This window comes from Salmo salar, chromosome 21 (genome assembly GCF_965601325.2).
Source record: "Salmo salar chromosome 21, fSalSal1, whole genome shotgun sequence".
Taxonomy (NCBI): domain Eukaryota; kingdom Metazoa; phylum Chordata; class Actinopteri; order Salmoniformes; family Salmonidae; genus Salmo; species Salmo salar.
This window is the reverse complement of record NC_138311.1, coordinates 40,183,667-40,205,617: the sequence shown is the minus strand read 5'-3', so window position 1 is coordinate 40,205,617 and position 21,951 is coordinate 40,183,667. Positions and strand designations below refer to the sequence as shown.

At 43.0% G+C, this 21,951-nt stretch overlaps 1 protein-coding gene across 1 annotated transcript in view; it reads left to right on the top strand.

The window, feature by feature from the left end:
* Positions 1–21,951, top strand: part of LOC106582301 (low-density lipoprotein receptor-related protein 1B) — a 272,131-nt gene that overhangs the window by 99,219 nt on the left and 150,961 nt on the right. Inside the window, exons 20-25 of the mRNA XM_082967167.1 lie at positions 9,702–9,836; positions 10,101–10,230; positions 13,607–13,733; positions 13,877–14,028; positions 17,150–17,274; positions 17,557–17,931. Coding sequence (XP_082823293.1) covers positions 9,702–9,836; positions 10,101–10,230; positions 13,607–13,733; positions 13,877–14,028; positions 17,150–17,274; positions 17,557–17,931 — 1,044 coding nt within the window. The remainder of the gene's footprint in view (positions 1–9,701; positions 9,837–10,100; positions 10,231–13,606; positions 13,734–13,876; positions 14,029–17,149; positions 17,275–17,556; positions 17,932–21,951) is intronic.

The following is a 21,951-nucleotide window of genomic DNA, read 5'->3' as shown; positions in this document are numbered from 1 at the left end:
AGATCTCACCTCGTGGGGTTGCAATGATCATGAGAACGCTGAGGAATCAGCCCAGGACTACACGGGAGGATCTTGTCAATGATCTCAAGGCAGCTGGGACCATAGTCACCAAGAAAACAATTGGTAACACACTACACCGTGAAGGACTGAAATCCTGCAGTGCCCGCAAGATCCCCCTGCTCAAGAATACATATACAGGCCCATCTGAAGTCTGCCAATGAACATCTGAATGACTCAGAGGACAACTGGTGAAAGTGTTGTGGTCAGATGAGACCAAAATGGAGCTCTCTGACATCAACTCAACTCGCCGTGTTTGGAGGAGGAGGAATGCTGCCTATGACCCCAAGAACACCATCTCCACCGTCAAACATGGAGGTGGAAACATTATGCTTTGGGGGTGTTTTTCTGCTAAGGGGACAGGACAACTTCACCGCATCAAAGGGACGATGGACGGGGCCATGTACCGTCAAATCTTGGTTGAAAACCTTCCCTCAGCCAGGGCATTGAAAATGGGTCGTGGATGGGTATTCCAGCATGACAATGACCCAAAACACACGGCCAAGGCAACAAAGGAGTGGCTCAAGAAGAAGCACATTAACCTCTTACATCTAGATGTTCCGCTAGCGGAACAACGCTCCAATATCCAATGATAGGGCGTGGCGCGAATTACAAATTCCTCGAAAATCCGAAAACTTCAATTTTTCAAACATATGACTATTTTACACCATTTTAAAGACAAGACTCTCCTTTATCTAACCACACTGTCCGATTTCAAAAAGGCTTTACAACGAAAGCAAAACAGTAGATTATGTCAGGAGAGTATCCAGCCAGAAATAATCAGACACCCATTTTTCAAGCTAGCATATAATGTCACAAAAACCAAAAACAACAGCTAAATGCAGCACTAACCTTTGATGATCTTCATCAGATGACACTCCTAGGACATTATGTTATACAACACATGTATGTTTTGTTCAATCAAGTTCATATTTATATCAAAAACAGCTTTTTACATTAGCATGTGACGTTCAGAACTAGCATTCCCACCGAACACTTTGGGTGAATTTACTAAATTACTCACGATAAACGTTAACAAAAAACATAACAATTATTTTAACTCTTACATCTAGACGTTCCGCTAGCGGAACACCTGCTCCAATATCCAATGATAGGCGTGGTGCGAATTACAAATTCCTCAAAAATACAAAAACTTCAATTTTTCAAACATATGACTATTTCACAGCATTTTAAAGACAAGACTCTCCTTTATCTAACCACACTGTCCGATTTCAAAAAGGCTTTACAGCGAAAGCAAAACATTAGATTATGTCAGCAGAGTACCAAGCCAGAAATAATCAGACACCTATTTTTCAAGCTAGCATATAATGTCACAAAAACCCAGAAGACAGCTAAATGCAGCACTAACCTTTGATGAGCTTCATCAGATGACACACCTAGGACATTATGTTATACAATACATGCATGTTTTGTACAATCAAGTTCATATTTATATCAAAAAACAGCTTTTTACATTAGCATGTGACGTTCAGAACTAGCATACCCCTCGCAAACTTCCGGAGGAATTTGCTAACAATTTACTAAATTACTCACGATAAACGTTCACAAAAAGCATAACAATTATTTTAAGAATTATAGATACAGAACTCCTCTATGCACTCGATATGTCCGATTTTAAAATAGCTTTTTGGTGAAAGCACATTTTGCAATATTCTAAGTACATAGCCCAGCCATCACGGGCTAGCTATTTAGACACCCGGCAAGTTTAGCACTCACCAATATCAGATTTACTATTATAAAAGTTTGATTACCTTTTGTTGTCTTCGTCAGAATGCACTCCCAGGACTGCCACTTCAATAACAAATGTTGGGTTGGTCCAAAATAATCCATCGTTATATCCGAATAGCGACGTTTTGTTCGTGCGTCCCAGAAACTATCCGAAATGGTAAAGAAGGGTCGCACACATGGCGCAATTCGTGACAAAAAAAAATCTAAATATTCCATTACCGTACTTCGAAGCATGTCAACCGCTGTTTAAAATCAATTTTTATGCCATTTTTCTCGTAGAAAAGCGATAATATTCCGACCGGGAATCTCCTTTTCGGCAAACAGAGGAAAAAATCACAAAGACGGGGGCGGCCAGGTCACGCGCCTAAGCCCACAGTCCCTTGATCGGCCACTTGAGAAAGGCGATAAAGTGTTTCAGCCTGGGGCTGGGATGACGACATTCAGGTTTTTCCCGGGCTCTGAGCGCCTATGGACGACGTAGGAAGTGTCACGTTAGAGCAGAGATCCTTAGTAAAAGATAGAGATGGCAAAGAAGTTCCAGAAATGGTGAGACAGGCCACTTCCTTTAAAGGAATCTCTCAGGTTTTGACCTGCCATTTGAGTTCTGTTATACTCACAGACACCATTCAAACAGTTTTAGAAACTTTAGGGTGTTTTCTATCCATATATAATAAGTATATGCATATTCTAGTTACTGGATAGGATTAGTAACCAGATTAAATCGGGTACGTTTTTTATCCAGCCGTGAAAATCCTGCCCCCTAGCCATAAGAGGTTAAGAATTATAGATACAGAACTCCTTTATGCAATCGCGGTGTCCGATTTTAAAATAGCTTTTCGGTGAAAGTACATTTTGCAATATTCTGAGTAGCTAGCCCGGCCATCACAGGCTAGCTATTTTGACACCCACCAAGTTTGGTACTCACCAACTCAGATTTACTATAAGAAAAATTGGATTACCATTGCTGTTCTTCGTCAGAATGCACTCCCAGGACTTCTACTTCAACAACAAATGTTGGTTTGGTTCAAATAATCCATAGTTATATCCAAATAGCAGCGTTTTGTTCGTGCGTTCAAGACACTATCCGAAGGGTAACGCGCCGGCGCGTATCGTGACAAAAAATTTCAAAATATTCCATTACCGTACTTCGAAGCATGTCAAACGCTGTTTAAAATCAATTTTTATGCGATTTTTCTCATAAAATAGCGATAATATTCCGACCGGGAGTCGTTGTTTTCGTTCAAAGACTGAACATGTAAAATGGACTCTTCACGTGCACATTCGCGCCCCTTTCATTGTTCTCAGATCAACCACTATCCAAATGCGCTACTGTTTTTCAGCCATGGACTGCAAAGTCATCATTCAATGTTCTGGCACCTTCTGAGAGCCTATGGGAGCCTTAGAAAGTGTCATGTTACAGCAGAGATACTCTGTTTTCAATAAAAAGGCTAAAGAAGGCCAAGAAATGGTCAGAGAGGGCACTTCCTGTTTGGAATCTTCTCAGGTTTTGGCCTGCCATATGAGTTCTGTTATACTCATAGACACCATTCAAACAGTTTTAGAAACTTTAGGGTGTTTTCTATCCAAATCAAACAATTATATGCATATTCTAGTTTCTGGGCAGGAGTAATAAACAGATTAAATCGGGTACATTTTTTATCCGGCTGTGAAAATACTGCCCCCTATCCATAACAGGTTAAGGTCCTGGAGTGGTTTAGCCATTCTCCGGACCTTAATCCCATAGAAAATCTGTGGGGGGAGCTGAAGGTTCGAGTTGCCAAACGTCAGCCTCGAAACCTTAATGACTTGGAGAAGATCTGCAAAGAGGACTGGGACAAAATCCTTCCTGAGATGTGTGCAAACCTGGTGGCCAACTACAAGAAACGTCTGACCTCTGTGATTGCCAACAAGGGTTTTGCCACCAAGTACTAAGTCATGTTTTGCAGATGCGTTTTTCTGGATTTTTTTGTTGTTATTCTGTCGCTCACTGTTCAAATAAACCTACTATTAAAATTATAGACTGATCATTTCTTTGTAAGTGGGCAAACGTACAAAATCAGCAGAGGATCAAATACTTTTTTCCCCCACTGTAGTTGTTGTGGAATTGTTAGATGACTTGTTTGATATTACTGCACTGTCGGAACTACAAGCACAAACATTTCGCAACACTCACAATAACATCTGCTAACCATGTGTATGTGACCAATAATATTGTATTTGATTTAGATTACTGTCTCTGATCTGGCGGACTCACTTATGTCTGAGTGTTGGAGTGTGCCCCTGGCTATCAGTAAAAAAAAGAATTTAAAAGAAATCATGCCTTCTGGTTTGCTTATTATAAGGAATTTGAAATGATTCATACTTTTACTTTTACATTTGATACTTAGGTACAATTGAAGTCGGAAGTTTACATACACTTAGGTTCGAGTCATTAAAACTCGTATTTCAACCACTCCACAAATTTCTTGTTAACAAATCATAGTTTTGGCAAGTCGGTTAGGACATCTACTTTGTGCGTGACACAAGTCATTTTTCCAACAATTGTTTACAGATAGATTATTTCACTTATAATTCACTGTATCACAATTCTAGTGGGTCAGAAGTTGACTGTGCCTTTAAACAGCTTGGAAAATTCCAGAAAATTATGTCATGGCTTTAGAAGCTTTTGATAGGCTAATTGACATCATTTGAGTCAATTGGAGGTGTACCTGTGAATGTATTTCAAGGCCTACCTTCAAACTCAGTGCCTCTTTGCTTGACATCATGGGAAAATCAAAAGAAATCAGCCAAGACCACAGAAAAAAACATTGTAGACCTCCACAGGTCTGGATTATCCTTGGGAGCAATTTCCAAACGCCTGAAGGTACCATGTTCATCTGTACAAACAATAGTATGCAAGCATAAAAACCATGGGACCACGCAGCCGTCATACCGCTCAGGAAGGAGACGCGTTCTGTCTCCTAGAGATGACCGTACTTTGGTGTGAAAAGTGCAAATCAATCCCAGAACAACAGCAAAGGACCCAGTGAAGATGCTGGAGGAAACAAGTACAAAAGTATCTATATCCACAGTAAAATGAGTCCTATATCAACATAACCTGTGAAGGCACTCAGCAAGGAAGATGCCACTGCTCCAAAACCGCCATAAAAAAGTCAGTATACAGTTTGCAACTGCACACGGGGACAAAGATCATACTTTTTGGAGAAATGTCCTCTGGTCTGATGAAACAAAAATAGAACTGTTTTGCCATAATGACCATCGTTATGTTTGGAGGAAAAAGGGGGATGCTTGCAAGCCGAAGAACACCATCCCAACCATGAAGCACGGGGGTGGCAGCATCATGTTGTGGAGGTGCTTTGCTGCAGGAGTGTAACGGCTGTCTGTGGAAGTAGACCAAGGTGCAGCGGAGTTAGTGTTCATCTTTAGTTTTAATTTACGAACGAACACGATACAACAAAACAACAAAACCGACAGCCAAGCAGTACTGTCAGGTGCAAGATACTAAACAGAAACAATCCCCCACAAAACCCAAAGGAAAAACAGGCTCCTTATGTGTGACTCCCAATCAGCAACAATGAACTACAGCTGTGCCTGATTGGGAGCCACACACGGCCCAAAACAAAGAAATACAAAAACATAGTAAAATGAACATAGAACGCCCACCCAATGTAACACCCTGGCCTAACCAAAATAAAGAACAAAAACCCCTCTCTATGGCCGGGGCGTTACAGTACGGCCGCAAAAACCTGACTCTGAAGGGGAGGGTCCGGGTGGGCCTTCTTACGGCGGCGGCTCAGGTGCGGGACGTGGCCTCCGCTCCACCCTCGGCGTCACCCACTTAGGTGGCGCCCCTGGCCGTGCCCGGAGGACTGGTGGGCGACCCTGACTGTGCCCGCCTGGCGGGCGACCCTGACTGCGCCCGCCTGGCGGGCAATTCTGGCTGCGCCCGTCTGGTGGGCGTCCCTGGCTGCGCTCGGCTGGCGGGCGACTCTGGCGGCTCCGGGCTGGCAGGCGGCTCTGGTGGCTCTGGCCCAGAATTCACCAGCCTGGGGAGACATGAAGGAGGCCTGGCCCTGGGCGCAGGCACAGGACTCACCAGGCTGGCGGGCAGCTCTGGCGGCTTCGGACAGGCGGGCGGCTCTGGCTGCTCCGGACAGGCGGGCGGCTCTGGCTGCTCCGGACAGGCGGGCGGCTCTGGCTGCTCCGGACAGGCGGGCGGCTCTGGCTGCTCCGGACAGGCGGGCGGCTCTGGCGGCTCCGGACAGGCGGGCGGCTGTGGCGGCTCAGGACTGGCGGGCGGCTCTGGCGGCTCAGGACTGGCGGGCGGCTCTGGCAGCTCAGGACTGGCGGGCGGCTCTGGCGGCTCTGGCCCAGGACTCACCAGGCTGGGGAGACCCACTGGAGGCCTGGTCCTGGGAGGAGGCACAGGGTAGACCAGGCTGGAGAGACCCACAGGAGGCCTGGTCCTGGGAGGAGGCACAGGATAGACCAGGCTGGAGAGACCCACTGGAGGCCTGGTCCGAAGAGGAGACACAGGATAAACCGGGCTGTGGGGGAGCACTGGAGTTCTGGTGCGTAGGCTTGCCACCCAAACTCCAGGCTGAATGCCCACTTTTGCCCGGCACGGGCGGAGCGCAGGCATTGGGCGAACTGAGCCCTCCCAGCGCCCTGGAGACACAGTGCGCAGAGCCGGCGCAGGATAGCCTGGACCGAAACGGCGCACTGGAGACCAGACACGCTGAGCTGGCACAATCCGTCCTGGCTCGATGCCTGCTCTCGCATGGCACTTGCGGGGGGCTGGCATGTAGCGCTCCGGGCTATCAACGCGTACTGGGGACATCATGCACTTTACCGCATAACACGGTGCCTGACCAGTACTGCGCTGCCTCCTGTAAGCACGGGGAGTTGGCCCAGAATTAAATCCTGGCTCTGCCACACTCCCCGTGTGCCCGGGGGCTGCCTCTCATGCCTGGAGCGCTCCCTCGCTTCGTACCAGCGCCTCTCAGCTATCGCCGCCTCGATCTCCCACTGCGGGCGGCGATACTCCCCAGCCTGAGCCCACGGTCCACCTCCATCGAGCAATTCCTCCCATCTCCAAGAATCCTGAACGCACCTCTCCATCTCCTCCAAAGTCCATGAGTCCATATTTCCCCTCTCCTGGTGCTTCTCCTTCCTACGCTGCTTGGTCCGTTGTTGGTGGGGATTCTGTAACGGCGGTCTGTGGAAGTAGACCAAGGTGCAGCGGAGTTAGTGTTCATCTTTAGTTTTAATTTACGAACGAACACGATACAACAAAACAAGAAAAACGACAGCCAAACAGTACTGTCAGGTGCAATCCCCACAAAACCCAAAGCAAAAACAGGCTCCTTATGTGTGACTCCCAATCAGCAACAACGAATGGCTTCATGAGGTAGGAAAATGATGTGGATATATTGAAGCAACATCTCAAGACATCAGTCAGGAAGTTAAAGCTTGGTTGCAAATGAGTCTTCCAAATGGACAATGACCCCAAGCATACTTCCAAAGTTGTGGCAAAATGGCTTAACCCCTGGTCGGCGGGACGGACATCCAGCGAAAAATCCTATCCCCATTAGCATAACGAAATGTAATAATTTTTTTTTTTCAAATATAGGACTATGTTATATCGTTTTATAGATACACCTCTCCTGAATCGAACCGCATTGCCCGATTTCAAAAAGGCTTTACAGCAAAAGCAAAACATTAGATTATGTTAGAGGAGTATATCGTAAAAGTAGCCACATAGCCATTTTCCGACCAACCACATGCATCACAAATAACCAAAAAACAGCTAAATGCAGCACTAACCTTTGACAATCTTCATCAGATGACACCCCTAGGACATCATGTTACACAATACATGCATTCTTTTGTTCGATAAAGTTCATATTTATATATAAAAACAGCATTTTACATCGGCGCGTAACGTTGACTAACTATTTTCCCTCAAATGCATCCGGTGAAACAGCACTACAATTTACTAAATTACTATTCGAAAACATTTTTAAAATGTAATATTGTCATTCTAAGATTTATAGATGAATATCTCTTGAAAGCACCTGTAATGCCAGATTTAAAAATAACTTTACTGGGTAATCACACTTTGCGATAAAAGGGGATGCGATACTCAGAAAAATAGGCTACCGTTACAGGTCAGCGCCATCTTGGAACAATCGCATATCAAATCTAGTCTTGTATACTATTGTCAATAATCCCTTACCTTTGATTATCTTCATCAGAAAGCACTTCTAGGAATCCCAGGTCCACAACAAATGTATTTTCGTTCGAAAAAGTTCATCCTTTATGTTCCAATAGCTTGTTCTTGTTAGCGCGTTCTGAAGGCTGCACCAAAAGTTCCGTCGTGCGCGTTTTTTTTTATTTAGGTTCATTCAAACATGTCAAACGTTGTATAACATAAATCTTTAGGGCCTTTTTCAACCAGAGCACCAATAAGATTCAAGGGGGACGATTGCATTGTGTTTCAAAACGTTTCGAAAGGGGAGGGTAGCCAGGGGCGCCGGCGTCATAATGGTAATGGCCCTCTCTGTGTGACCACGTTCCACTGCATCTCATTCATTCAGTTTTCACAGTAGAAGGCTCAAATCACTTTGTAAAGACTGGGGACATCTAGTGGAAGCAATAGGAAGTGCTCAATGAACCATTGCTCACTGTGTGATTTACAGGCAAACTGATGAAGTTGAGTCCGCAATTCAGAATTCCACTTCCTGTTACGATCGGTCTTGGGGTTTTGACTGCCATATGAGTTCTGTTATACTCACAGACACCATTCAAACAGTTTTAGAAACTTTAGGGTGTTTTCTATCCACAAGTATTATATGCATATAATTACATGCATATCCTAGCTTCTGTGTTTGAGTAGGAGGCCATTTAAAATGGGCACAATTTTTTTTCAAAAATCGCTGTAGCGCCCCTTATCCTAGGCGAACGACAAGAGGTTAAGGACAACAAAGTCAAGGTATTGGAGTAGCCATCACAAAGCCCTGACCTCAATCCCATAGAACATTTGTGGGCAGAACTGGAAAAGCGTGTGCGAGCAAAACGGCCTACAGACCTGACTCAGTTACAGCAGCTCTGTCAGGAGGAATGGGCCAATATTCACCCAACTTATTGTGGGAAGCTTGTGGAAGGCAACCCGAAATGTTTGACTCAAGTTAAACAATTTAAAGGCAAAGCTTCCAAATACTAATTGAGTGTATGTACATTTCTGACCCACTGGGAATGTGATGAAAGAAATAAAAGCTGAAATAAATAATTTTCTCTACTATTATTCTGACATTTCACATTCTTAAAATAAAGCGGTGATCCTAACTGACTTAAGACAGGGAATTTTTACTAGGATTAAAAATGTATTTGGCTAATGTGTATGTAAACCTCCAACTTCAACTATATATTTTAGCAATTACATTTTTCTTTTGATACTTAAGTACATTTTAAACCTAATATTTAAGAGTTGTATTTTACTGGGTGTCTCACTTTCATTTAAGTTATTTTCTATTAAGGTTTCTTTAGTTTTACTCAAGTATGACAATTGGATACTTTTTCCACCACTGGAAATTAGGTCTGAATGGATGTACAGATACGGTAACAACTATCATACTTTATATCATCATAATAATAAAAGATTGCTCCATGAAGAGCTACAGAATGTTCCATAAAAAACTGGTATATTAAGAAGGAGGCTATGTAATGTACCTACCTTTTCCACATTTGTACAAAAGGATCAGGTCCACACTCTAGGAATACCAAGACTACTAAAGAATACCAAGAATACCAAGTTTGCAGTCTACACAGAAATGTATATAGAATATTACAAGTGTGCAATTTTTTTCCTTACTTTGTTTCCTGCCTATCCACAGGTAATGACACAGTGTACTGGACAGACATGGGCCTGAACACAATCTCCAGAGCCAAGAGGGATCAGACCTGGAGGGAGGACATCATTACTACGGGCATCAGCAGGGTAGAGGGCATCGCAGTTGACTGGATTGCTGGTCAGTATTGTCTTCTGTAAAATGTAAAAAATGGGTTCTTACTATGTGTGTACACCCCCCCAAGATTTTATCTCATGGGACTAACCTGTTTAAATAATATTCAAATAAAATTGAAAGATAGCCATTGGGATAAATGATGCAAGTCTACGGAAGTGTGATTTAAAATTACATGTTCGTGTTGTGATTATCTCCTTAGTTTCTGATGAGTAAGAGTAACAATGTTCTTTGTACTCTAATAACAGTATATTTGTCTTCCTCCCACAGGTAACCTTTACTGGACAGACCATGGTTTCAACCTCATAGAGGTTGCCCGTCTTAGTGGTACCTACCGTTGTGTAGTCATCTCAGAGGGACTCGACCAACCTAGAGCCATCGCTGTTCATCCACAGAAAGGGTATGTCTGTTTGTTTGTCTGTGTGTCTGTGTGCGTACGTGCTTGAATGCGTGTTTATACGTGCGCCAGAGGCGTCAATTGGGTATGCATACCCTAGCTCAACACCAACACTTTAAAATAGGCTACTAAAATCATTCCAATCCTGATTAAAAGGCTAATGTAGTTTAGTGCTATTATTCTGCTTACTTTAAGACCTTGGGGAAGCCTGGGAGCGGGAGGTAAGGCTGTTTGTATGGCTGGTAGGCTTTATGGAAAGCAGAAATCTGTATATAATGACGAGATGCTTATGTCTCCGCCGTAACAATGGGAGTTGTTGTCCAAAAGGCGGGAAAGCAAGTGATGGTTGGAAGTGCAGAATCGTCTAGAATGTCATTGTATGCTGTAGTTAAGATTTTGGAACAGATGGTGAGTGTTGTAACTGTGGACAGACGATTTTTTACGTGCTAAGCACTTCAGCACTCGGCGGTCTCGTTCTTTGAGCTTGCGTGGCCTACCACTTTGCAGCTGAGCCGTTGTTACTACTAGAAGTTTCCACTTCACAATAACAGCACTTACAGTTGACCTGGGAAGATCTAGCAGGGCATACATTTGACAAACTGACTTGCTGGAAAGGTGGCATCTTAGGACTGCGCCACGTTGAAAGTCACTGAGCTCTTCAGTAAGGCCATTCTACTGTCAGTGTTTGTCTATGGAGATTGCATGGCTGTGTGCTCGATTTTATACAACTGTCAGCGACGGGTGTGGCTGAAACAGCCAAATCCATGTACTTTTGTACGTATATACATTACCAGTGAAATGTTTGGACACCTACTCATTCAAGCTTTTTTCTTTTTTTGACTATTTTCTCCATTGTAGAATAATAGTGAAGACATCGAAACTATGAAATATGAAATGAAATAACATATATATATAATCATGTAGTAACCATAAAGATTTTTCAAAGTAGCCACCCTTTGCCTTGATGACAGCTTTGAACACTTGGCATTCTCTCAACCAGCTTCATGAGGAATGCTTTTCCAACAGTCTTAAAGGAGTTCCCACATATGCTGAGCACTTGGCTTTTCCTTCAATCTGCAGTCCAACTCATCCCAAAACATCTCAATTGGTTGAGGTCGGGTGATTGTGGAGGCCAGATCATCTGATGCATCACTCCATCACTCTCCTTCTGGGTCAAATAGCCCCTACATTTTGAGTAAAGCCAGTGTGTCTATGTATGCGGGTGACTCAACACTCTACATGTTAGCTACCACGGTGACTGAAATGACTGCAACACTTAACGAGTGGGTGGAAAGGAATAAGTTAGTCCTCAATATTTCTGAAAGTAAAAGCATTGTATTTGGGACAAATCATTCACTAAATCCTAAACCTCAACTAAATATTATAATAAATAATCTTGAAATTGAGCAAGTTGAGGTGACTAAACTGCTTGGAGTAACCCTGGATTGTAAACTGTCATGGTCAAAACATATTGATACAACAGTAGCTAAGGTGAGGAGAAGTATGTCCATAATAAAGCGCTGCTCTACCTTCTTAACAGCGCTTTCTACAAGACAGGTCCTACAGGCCCTAGTTTTGTCGCACCTGGACTACTGTTCAGTCGTGTGGTCAGGTGCCACAAAAACGGACTTAGGAAAATTGCAACTGGCTCAGAACAGGGCAGCACAGCTGGCCCTTGGATGTACACAGAGCACTAATATTAGTAATATGCATGTCAATCTCTCCTGGCTCAAAGTAGAAGAGAGATTCACTTCATCACTACTTGTATATATGAGAGGTATTGACATGTTGAATGCATCGAGCTGTCTGTTTGAACTACTGGCGAACAGCTCGGACACCCATGCATACCCCACAAGACATGCCTCGAGGTCTCTTCACAGTCCCAAAGTCCAGAACTGGCTATGGGAGGCGCACAGTACTACATAGAGCCATGACTACACGGAACTCTATTCCACATCAAGTAACTGAACCAAGCAGTAAAATTTGATTTCATTCAAAAACAAATAAAAAATACACCTTATGGAACAGCAGGGACTGTGAAGCAACAAAAACATAGGCACAGACACATGGATTACACACACACACACACACACACACACACGATAACATACGCACTATACACACGTACACATGGAATTTGTGCTGTAGATATGTGGTAGTGGTGGAGTAGGGGCCTGAGGGCACACAGTGTGTTGTGGAATCTGTGGATGTATTTTTATGTTTTTAAAATTGTATAAACTGCATAATTTTACTTGACCCCAGGAAGAGTAACTGCTACCTTGCAAGCAGCTAATGGGGATCCATAATGAATACAAATACAAAACCTCGTGAAGCTGGTTGAGAGAATGCCAAGAGTATGCAAAGCTGTCATCTAGGCAAAGCATGGCTACTTTGAAGAATTTCAAATGTTAAATATGTTTTGATTGTTTAACACTTTTTTGGTTACTACATGATTCCATATGTGTTATTTAATAGTTTTGATGTCTTCACTGTTATTCTACAATATAAAAAATCTTGAATGAGTAGGTGTGTCCAAAGTTTTGACTGGTACTGTATTTATTTATAAATAATAAAAATAAATGCTTGGAGGAAATCCCCCCCACTCAGACCAGTAGAAACATGCTCAGACCAGTATAAACACGCTTAGATGTGCTCCTAGCACCTGCAGTTATGTTTGTTGTCATGCCTGACCTATGTGAAGTTGTTTAGCAGTTGTAGGTGTTGTGTACAGTCACAGTATGATTCGTTTCAGTTTGCTACTAAAGGTCCGAGATCGACAGTTGACACTGCATGAAAGAACAGCTGGAGGCGCATGACAGGCTCACATTTCAACCATTTTCTGAAAACAGAGGGCTGTAACACCAAAGTATCCTCTCTAGACCCAATAGAAGTAGGCTTTGAGATGAACTACATTGTAACACTATATGATTTCAGTTGCATAGCCTCTGATAACCTCCTTATCACATTCGATCAGACATGTTGTGTATCCTTTCAGATCTGTTAATGTTGTCCAAGCAGTTAGATGTCAATAATATTGCTGTTTACCACTATGCCCCCTGCCTCTCTCTCTCTCTCTCTCTCTCTCTCTCTCTCTCTCTCTCTCTCTCTAATGAAATTCAAAGTGCTTTATTGGCATGGGAAACATATGTTTACATTGCCAAAGCAAGCGAAATAGATAATTAACAAAAGTGAAATAAACAATAAAAATGTACAGTAAAAGTTTCAAATGAATAGAGACAAATGTCATATTATGGCTATATGCAGTGTTGTAACGATGTGCAAATAGTTAAAGTACAAAAGGGAAAATAAATAAACATAAATATGGGTTGTATTTACAATCTCTCTCTCTCTCCCTATCTCCCCTCCCTCCCTCTGGTAGGTATCTGTTCTGGACAGAGTGGGGCCAGAGCCCCTGCATAGGGAGAGCCCGTCTAGATGGGTCTGATCAGGTCACCCTGGTCAACACTGGCATTGCCTGGCCCAACGGAATCTCCATAGACTATGAGGTACAGTACAGGGCTTCCTCCTTATCCATCCATGTCCTATTTGCTCTTATCCATCCACCCCATCCTAAAGCAGTTTTATAACAGCATCCTCATCTTCCTTTGTTTGGATAAAATGTACCCAATTTACCCCCATAACTTTGCAGGAAAATAGATTATACTGGTGTGATGCCCGCACTGACAAGATAGAGAGGATCAACCTTGAGACGGGTGAGAGCAGGGAGATTGTACTGTCAGTGGCCAACGTAGACCTGTTCTCCGTGGCAGTGTTTGGAGCTTACATCTACTGGTCTGACAGGTAATTTATTATTTCCTTAAATGCACACAGAGTGGGCTGCAAAGTCCGATCCTCTAACCCTTAATCTCAGAGGTCTCAGTGGGGAGATCCTCAGGGGAGTATTTTTACATGAATAGGTGCACCATCTCTTTATGTAAATGTACTAGCATATCTCAATGTCATTATCAAGGGCAAGTCCCTTTACCTTTTGCTAAACCAGTTATCTTGAGGTATTTCATGCTTGCTTGATTATTTTCTTAATGATAAAGTGCCATTGTTAAAATAAATTATGCCAGCCTTTTCTATTTTCTGTCATTGAGAAAAGTTTTACGTTTTAATGTCACATGCACAAGTAGTGAAATGACTTTCTTGCAAACTCAAAACCCAACAATGCAATAATCAAAAACAATGTAATACTAGAAAAAAACAAATGAGAAATAAGAAGAACACAATAAGTAAGTAAGCATACTATATACATGGTCAGTTCCAATACTATTAACAATGTACAGGAATACTGGAGTAATGGAGGTAGATATGTATAGGGGTAAGGTGAGTAGGCAAAAGGATATAAGATAAACAGAGTAGCAGCAGCTTGAATGTGAGTGGGTGTGCATGTGTGTCGAGTCAGTATAAATTAATGTGCATATTTCTTTTATATTTTGTATTTTTATTTCACCTTTATTTAACCAGGTAGGCCAGTTGAGAACAAGTTCTCATTTACAACTGCGACCTGGCCAAGATAAAGCAAAGCAGTGCAACACAAACAACAACACAGAGTTACACATGGAATAAACAAATATACAGTCAATAATAAAATAGAAAAAAGTATATATACAGTGTGTGCAAATGAGGTAGGATAAGGGAGGTAAGGCAATAAATAGGCCATAGTGGCAAAATAATTACAATATAGCAATTAAACACTGGAGTGATAGATGTGCAGAAGATGAGTGTGCAAGTAGAGATACTGGGGTGCAAGGAGCAAAATAAATAACAGTATGGGGATGAGGTAGTTGGATGGGCTATTTACAGATGGGCTATGTACAGGTGCAGTGATCTGTGAGCTGCTCTGACAGCTGGTGCTTAAAGTTAGATATGATATTAGGTGTGTGTGTGTGTGTGTGTGTGTGTGTGTGTGTGTGTGTGTGTGTGTGTGTGTGTGTGCGCGCGTGCATAGAGACAGTGCTAAAATAAAAGGTAAATAAAGATACAAGGTTGACTCAAGCCTTCCTACCACACCGCCTGATGAAGATGTCCTGGATGGCAGGGAGCTCGCCCCCAGTGATATACTGGGCTGTCCGCACCACCCTCTGTGGGATGCGATCGAGGGCGGTGCTGTTGCCATACCAGGCAGCTATGCAGCCAGTAAAACTTTATGAGAATTTGAGGGCCCATGCCAAACTGTTTCAACCTCCTGAGGGTGAGATGTGCTGTCACGGCTTTATGATTTGGACACAGAGGAACTTGAAGCTCTCGTGCTCGCCCAACCCCCCCCCCCCCCCCATTTTCTGTAGTCCAACTCCTTGGTATTACTGACTTTGAGGGAGAGGTGGTTGACGGCAGTGTGGAGAGCAATTGAGATTGCGTCCTCTATGGATTTATTGAGGAGGTATGCAAATTGGAGTGGGTCTAGGGTGTCTGGGATGGTGGAATTAATGTTTGCCATAACCAGCCTCTCAAAGCACTTCATGATTACAGAAGTGAGCGCTACAGGGCGGTAGTCATTGTGGCATGAAGCCACAATGAGCACAGGAATGATGGTGGTCGCCTTACAGACTGGGACAAGGAGAGGTTGAAATTTACTGTGAATATGCCTGCCAGCTGTTCTGCGCATGCTCGGAGAACGTGCTCTGGAATACTGTCAGGTCCCCTGTGGCCTTTCGGGTGTTGACCTGATCAAAGACCTTCCTCACATCGGCCTTGGAGAGCAAGATCTCCCAATCCTCTGGGTCGGTGACGACCCTCATACCCGGCACGATGTTGTTGTCAAAGCGTGGATAAAATACATTGAGTTCGTCTGGTAGAGAGGCATCGGTGGGCAGATCACAGTTGGGTCTTTCTTTGTAATCCGTCATGGACTGTAGCCCCTGCCACATGCGGCGGGCGTCGGATCCTGTATGATTCCACCTTATTCCTATATTGTCCTTTTGCTCGTTTGATGACTGTGCGGAGGTCATAGCGGGACTTCTTGTACTTATTCCTGTCCTCGACCGTAGCCTCAGGGTTGTCTACGACAGCTCTGTGTGTGGTAGCCCTGTCCTTTAGTTTAGCTCCAACCTCTGTGTTAATCCAGGGCTTTTAATTGGGGGAACCAGTGAATCCTCACTGTGGGGACAACGTCGCCGATACATTTTCTAATGAAGCTGGTGACAGAGGTGGTTAGCTTGTCAATGTTAGTGGCGTAGTCTCAAAACACATTCCAATCAGCGCTAGCAAAGCAGTCCTATTTCATAATTTCTGATTCTGGTGACCATTTCTCAATGGAGCGAGTCACAGCTACTTCCTGTTTTGAGTTTCTGCTTGTAAACAGGAAGCAGGAGTGCGGAGTCATGATATGATTTGCAGAGGGAGGGCCTTGTATGCTTGGTTGTAGGTAGAATAACAGTGGTCTAGGACTTTATCACCACTAGTGGCATTAGAGACGGGTTGATGGAAGTTGGGCACCACGTGTCTTAGTGACCCAGAATTAAAATTGCCGGCAACCAGAAAGGCAGCCTCTGGATGTTCGTTTTCTTGCTTGTTTATAGCCGTGTAAAGTTCGTTAAGTGCCAGCTTGTTATTTTTCTTGTCCTGATGTGGAATGTATACAACAGTCACGATAACTGCTGAAAACTCCCTCGGGAGGTAGAAGGGTCGGCATTTGACCTTCAGGTATTCTAAGACGGGTGAACAGTTGGTCGACACTTCCAACGCGCTGGAGTTAGGACACCAATTAGTGTTGATGTAGAGGCAAACCCTCCCCCTCTCAATTTCCCTGACTCCACTGTCCTGTCCGCCCGGTGAATGGAGAATCCATCGAGTTGGATAGCAATGGGGGGCATCTTGTCCAAGAGCCAAAAATAAAAGTACTTTTAAGAAACAAATAAAAATAAAAAATGTGTGTCATTGATGACTTTTCAAAATGTCTCTCTCTTTCTGTCCTCAGAGCTCACTCCAATGGTTCCATCCGACGAGGCTTCAAGAGTGACGGCAGCGAGGCAGTGACCATGAGGAGTGGTCTGGGGGTCAACTTGAAGGATGTGACAGTATTTAATAGAGGGCGGGAGAAAGGTTGAGGTTTCAACTTAATGCTCCTTATTGATTCTCACCCATCATCAGTAGCATTGTTAAATGCATTGTTCATAATCAACTGGGAGCCATCTAGTACAAGGGAAAGATAAACCGTAGCTATAGGCAGTGCATGTACAATACAAAAGTGACGTCATATCACACCAGCACTTCTAGTTCTGGCACTACACTAAACAATTAACTTCATAACCATTAAATTAATGAGGGTAAAGTAATCTTAGGTAGAATATGACTTGAACACAGTGTTTGTGTCTGCCAACCCAGGTACCAACCCATGTGCCAGGAGCAATGGGGGCTGTCAGCAGCTCTGCTTCCACCTGGGCAGTGGGCGTAGGACCTGTTCCTGTGCCCATGGCCACCTGGCTGAGGACGGCTTTGCCTGCGAGCGATACGAAGGCTATCTGCTTTACTCTGAGAGGACCATACTGAAGAGCGTTCACCTCTCAGACGAGAGCGACCTCAACTCGCCTGTCCAGCCCTTCGAGAGGCCCACCTACTTCAAAAACGTCATAGCACTGACCTTTGATTACCGCCAGAAAACCGCAGGAGGGACCAATCGCATCTTCTTCAGCGACATCCATTTTGGGAATATCCAGATGATTAATGACGACTGGACAGGACGATCAATCATAGCCAAAAGTTAGTGCTGCTTTACTTTTTATGTTTTGATTTGATGATTTTGAGTTTGTTTATTTACAAGTGCCTGCATATATACGTTTATGCCTGACAGAATAAATTGTTCATATTTTACTATTCTACTATATTTTACTTTCTAGTGCATCCATTCATTTATTTTCCTCTAAATCTTGATCCCGTTGTAATCCATTTGTGAAAAGCTATTTGTGGAGAATATAGTGGCTCGGTCCTAGGATGTGTGGCTTCAATGCATACTACATCAACTATACAGATGTAGGATCTTAATTTGATCACCCTGTTGCAAAATAACTTTCCTGCAATGCCGAACATTTAAAACTTTTAGTGTATTTGAGGTTTAAAATGCTTCTGAAGTTTGTAATATCCACTTGAATTACAATCCACATAATAATTCACATGTCCTGTTGCTGCAGGATTATTTTCCTGCTGCAGCAAACTGGCTCAAATTAAGATCCTACATCTGTAGAGCATTGTAATGTCCACCTCTATTTTTCTTGCCCTAAATGGGAACAATTTAACTGTCAAATAAAATGCTTAAGATGGGGGACTTTTTTAGGTCTTACTATTGATGCAGGAAATTACCCAGCTCTCATTTTCACCACATTTTGACCAAAACAGAAATAAGTGGCCTGAGAGAGTGATACAGTATATTCACCACTCTGGGCAGCAAAGCAGCATTTGCAGCATTCGCAATAGGATTAGCTGGCAATGGGTATCAGTATTGCAAGGAACAGCGTCTACATAAAATAAGCTTAAGTATTTAGGGATTAAGGAAGTTTATAGGACACATGGGGGCTTGTGAAATTGACATCTAACAAAGATAAATTCAAAATATCTCTATTTGGCTTGAATTTAATAAATACATATAGAATGTGAAACACATAACACCTGGACCTTTTATAGCCTGCTAGTCAGTCAGTCATTCTAGATGGCAGGAGGAGAGCCAGCAGAGCTGTTGTGTCTGTTCTCCCTGTCAATCTTTGCTAGATAAGCTGAGTGGAGGCAGATGAGCAGGGAAAGCCTCTGTTCTGCACTGTTAGCATCTTTTGCCTCTTTCTGAAGTCTCCTCTGAGCTCATGTCACTCACTCACCCCTCACACTCTGGAAGAACAGCATCACCACTCACACTCTGGGAGAACAGCAGGAGTCCAATGATCCATATCCTCATGTTCTACTGTTGGCAAAATTGACAGAGACAGATGGGATGACTGGAAATATACTTTTTTGTTCTTTTGGCTTTGACCAAGAGGAGCAATTATCATTTTGAAAAGAAGCACTGACATATAAAGAGAAAAAGCTATGTGGCTGGCAAATGTCAAGTTGGTGTATGTGTTTGATATCCTTCTTTGCACCTCTTTGTGTAATTGGTAGACCTCAATCCATGCCTAGCCTGATCATGTGTAGAGTTGGAGTGATTTATTTAGCGCCGAAACATCCATTGCCTTTACTTTAGTTTAGCTCGTTATAGGGTTGCCCTCGAGTAAGGAAAATCTAGGTTGACCGAAAGTCGTCTCTTCTTTCGACCAATCGATGGGTCTACATTTTAAAACGTCTATTTTTTCATATAAAGATACACCCTATGTGTCTGAATAAAATCAACTATATATGCATTGAGCATGTCTGATGCTTTAAGGGCACTGTTGGATCAAATCAGACACAAATGACTCAAGAGAGAGACAGAGATCAAGATAACCAGAAGAAAAAAAACGTAACCTGTCCCGAGCATCCTCCTCCACTCATACTGGATTTCACAGATTCTACCGTTACCCTCCTGAAGTTACCTGTAATAGGCTACATGAGGAGTCTGCAACCTTTCTCATGTGGAATGCCAATTTAACTTACAATTTCTACTGATTTGCGTGCCAGTTATGGTTTTCAGATGCACATTGTCGTGGAACAGTTTCATTTAAAATCTTTGTCATGTGGTTAATCAAAATTCTATCCAAATCTAAATGAAAATGACCTAAAAAGTTACTTCTGTTGCCATTGCAAACTATGTAAAAAATTGTCTATAAAGCAAACAAATAAAAACATTGCAGCCTGTATATATAAAATATCCTGATAAAAATATCTTAAAAGTCACATTGGCTACGCATGGCCTGTCTGCAATGAACTTGACTACAAAACATCTTGGTCGACCAAACAATCGACCAGTCGACTAATTAGGGTCAGCCCTAGCTTGTTAACTCACTGTTCATAGTTGGTTGGATTCAGGACTCTGGTTAATCGACTAAACAATGTTATCAGAATCAGACTGTCCACCCTCTCCCTTTCCATATACCCTCTTCATTACACTCCTCTCCTTCTCTCTCCTCTCCCTTTCCTCTACCCTCTTCTCTACCCTCCACCTCCTCTACCCTCCTCTCCTCTCCTTCACCCCCTTCTCTCCTTCCTCTCCACAAAGTTCTACTGCGTACCCTGTCATTGAAGAAGGGTGAAGATGTTAATCATCCATATTTCCCTAATGAAGCTCCACGTCCCCCATTAATTACTCCCTGGCCTCTCCAACGATTTCCGGCAAACCAAGCTGTCAGACGCCTTTTATTGCGAACAATTAATTAGCAATCGGGCTGACTCAGATAGTGCCTTAAGTATTCTGTATGTATGGTTTATGGCTTATAGAAAGCACCGGATTCAGTCCGTATCTCCAGAATTGACGACCTGTTCACCATTAAGATCAATTAAGCACTCACTCCACAGCAGATTGTAGAGTATACTGTATGTTCCATTGAGTTGGAGTTCTAGGATATAATTCAGGTGGTAATGTTTCATCCAAGATCTTCACTAATGGTTCAGTGAATATGTTAGATATCTTTGTGCAAAGCAAGGACAGAAATATGTGTGTTTTCCCTACTAGGACAAGCATGTTGTTTATGTTTGTCCTAATCTTGTCCACCAGCCGGCTGTCTCTGTCGAACAGTCTGGTTTCATATCGCCTCAGAAAGAGACTTGAATGGAGGTTGTGACAAGAGCAGACAAAACAACCGCAGATTTTTATTGGGTGATCTCTCAGTTCATCACCATCCAGCGCAGCCTTAGAAGCCCCCCCCCCCCTACATACACACACACACACACACCACCACCACCCTGCATTTTGGACTTCAAAGCGTGAGTAGCACAAGTGATTTAAACAAGGAAGTGGGTTCGGAAAAAATCTGAAAACTTACAAATAGTTTTCACACAAACTTTATATGCCCAAATTTAAACAGGATCAATCGGGCTTCGCAAAAAATGATATGGTCAATGTGATCGAACATTTATTTAAAGTGTCGATTTTCACAATTTTTCAGTCCCATCTAAGACAGCTGTAGCAGGCTTGCTCCATCTCTCACCTAGATTTTAAGCTACCCCTTTCAAGTCCCACTGTTGCACTGTGTCAACACCCTCTATATGCCATAGCAATTGAGCCTGGTAGGGTTATGGTTGAACTAGTACTCTGATGCAACCCTATTTTCATGCCAAGCACATACGGTTTGCCGTATCTATTTGGTCACTATTGAATTACCATGTATTTATCCCTGCTCACTAAGTTAACAGTATAAACTACAATGAATGAGAGACCTGGAATATGTAAGCTTAATATTTTTTCAGTGACCTCTATTACCAATCGATATATGAACAACAACGGTTTGTAGGAGAGACTACCCTGTGCTGTATATGCTTACATTGGTATTCATGGATTTTAGTTTACTTCATATTTTCCTGGAATTAGGTTTGTTTGGACTTGTCAATGTCTTGTCAACTGTGTGAGTGCCATCAGATGTATTACGGGTTGATTAATGTCTTGTATATTCCATTTAAGTATTTAGAATGAACTGGTGGATGGATTTGTTAGTACACAATGTGCAGAGGTTATATCCTGTGTGCGGCAGTTACAATGAATTCAACCTTGTGGCTGTAATTCCCTGCACCACAAATGAAAGAAGCATGGTGGTGTGCATGTTAACATATAGGAGCGGTTTCGCAGACACAGATTAAGCCTAGTTGTAGAATAAAAATAGTTTT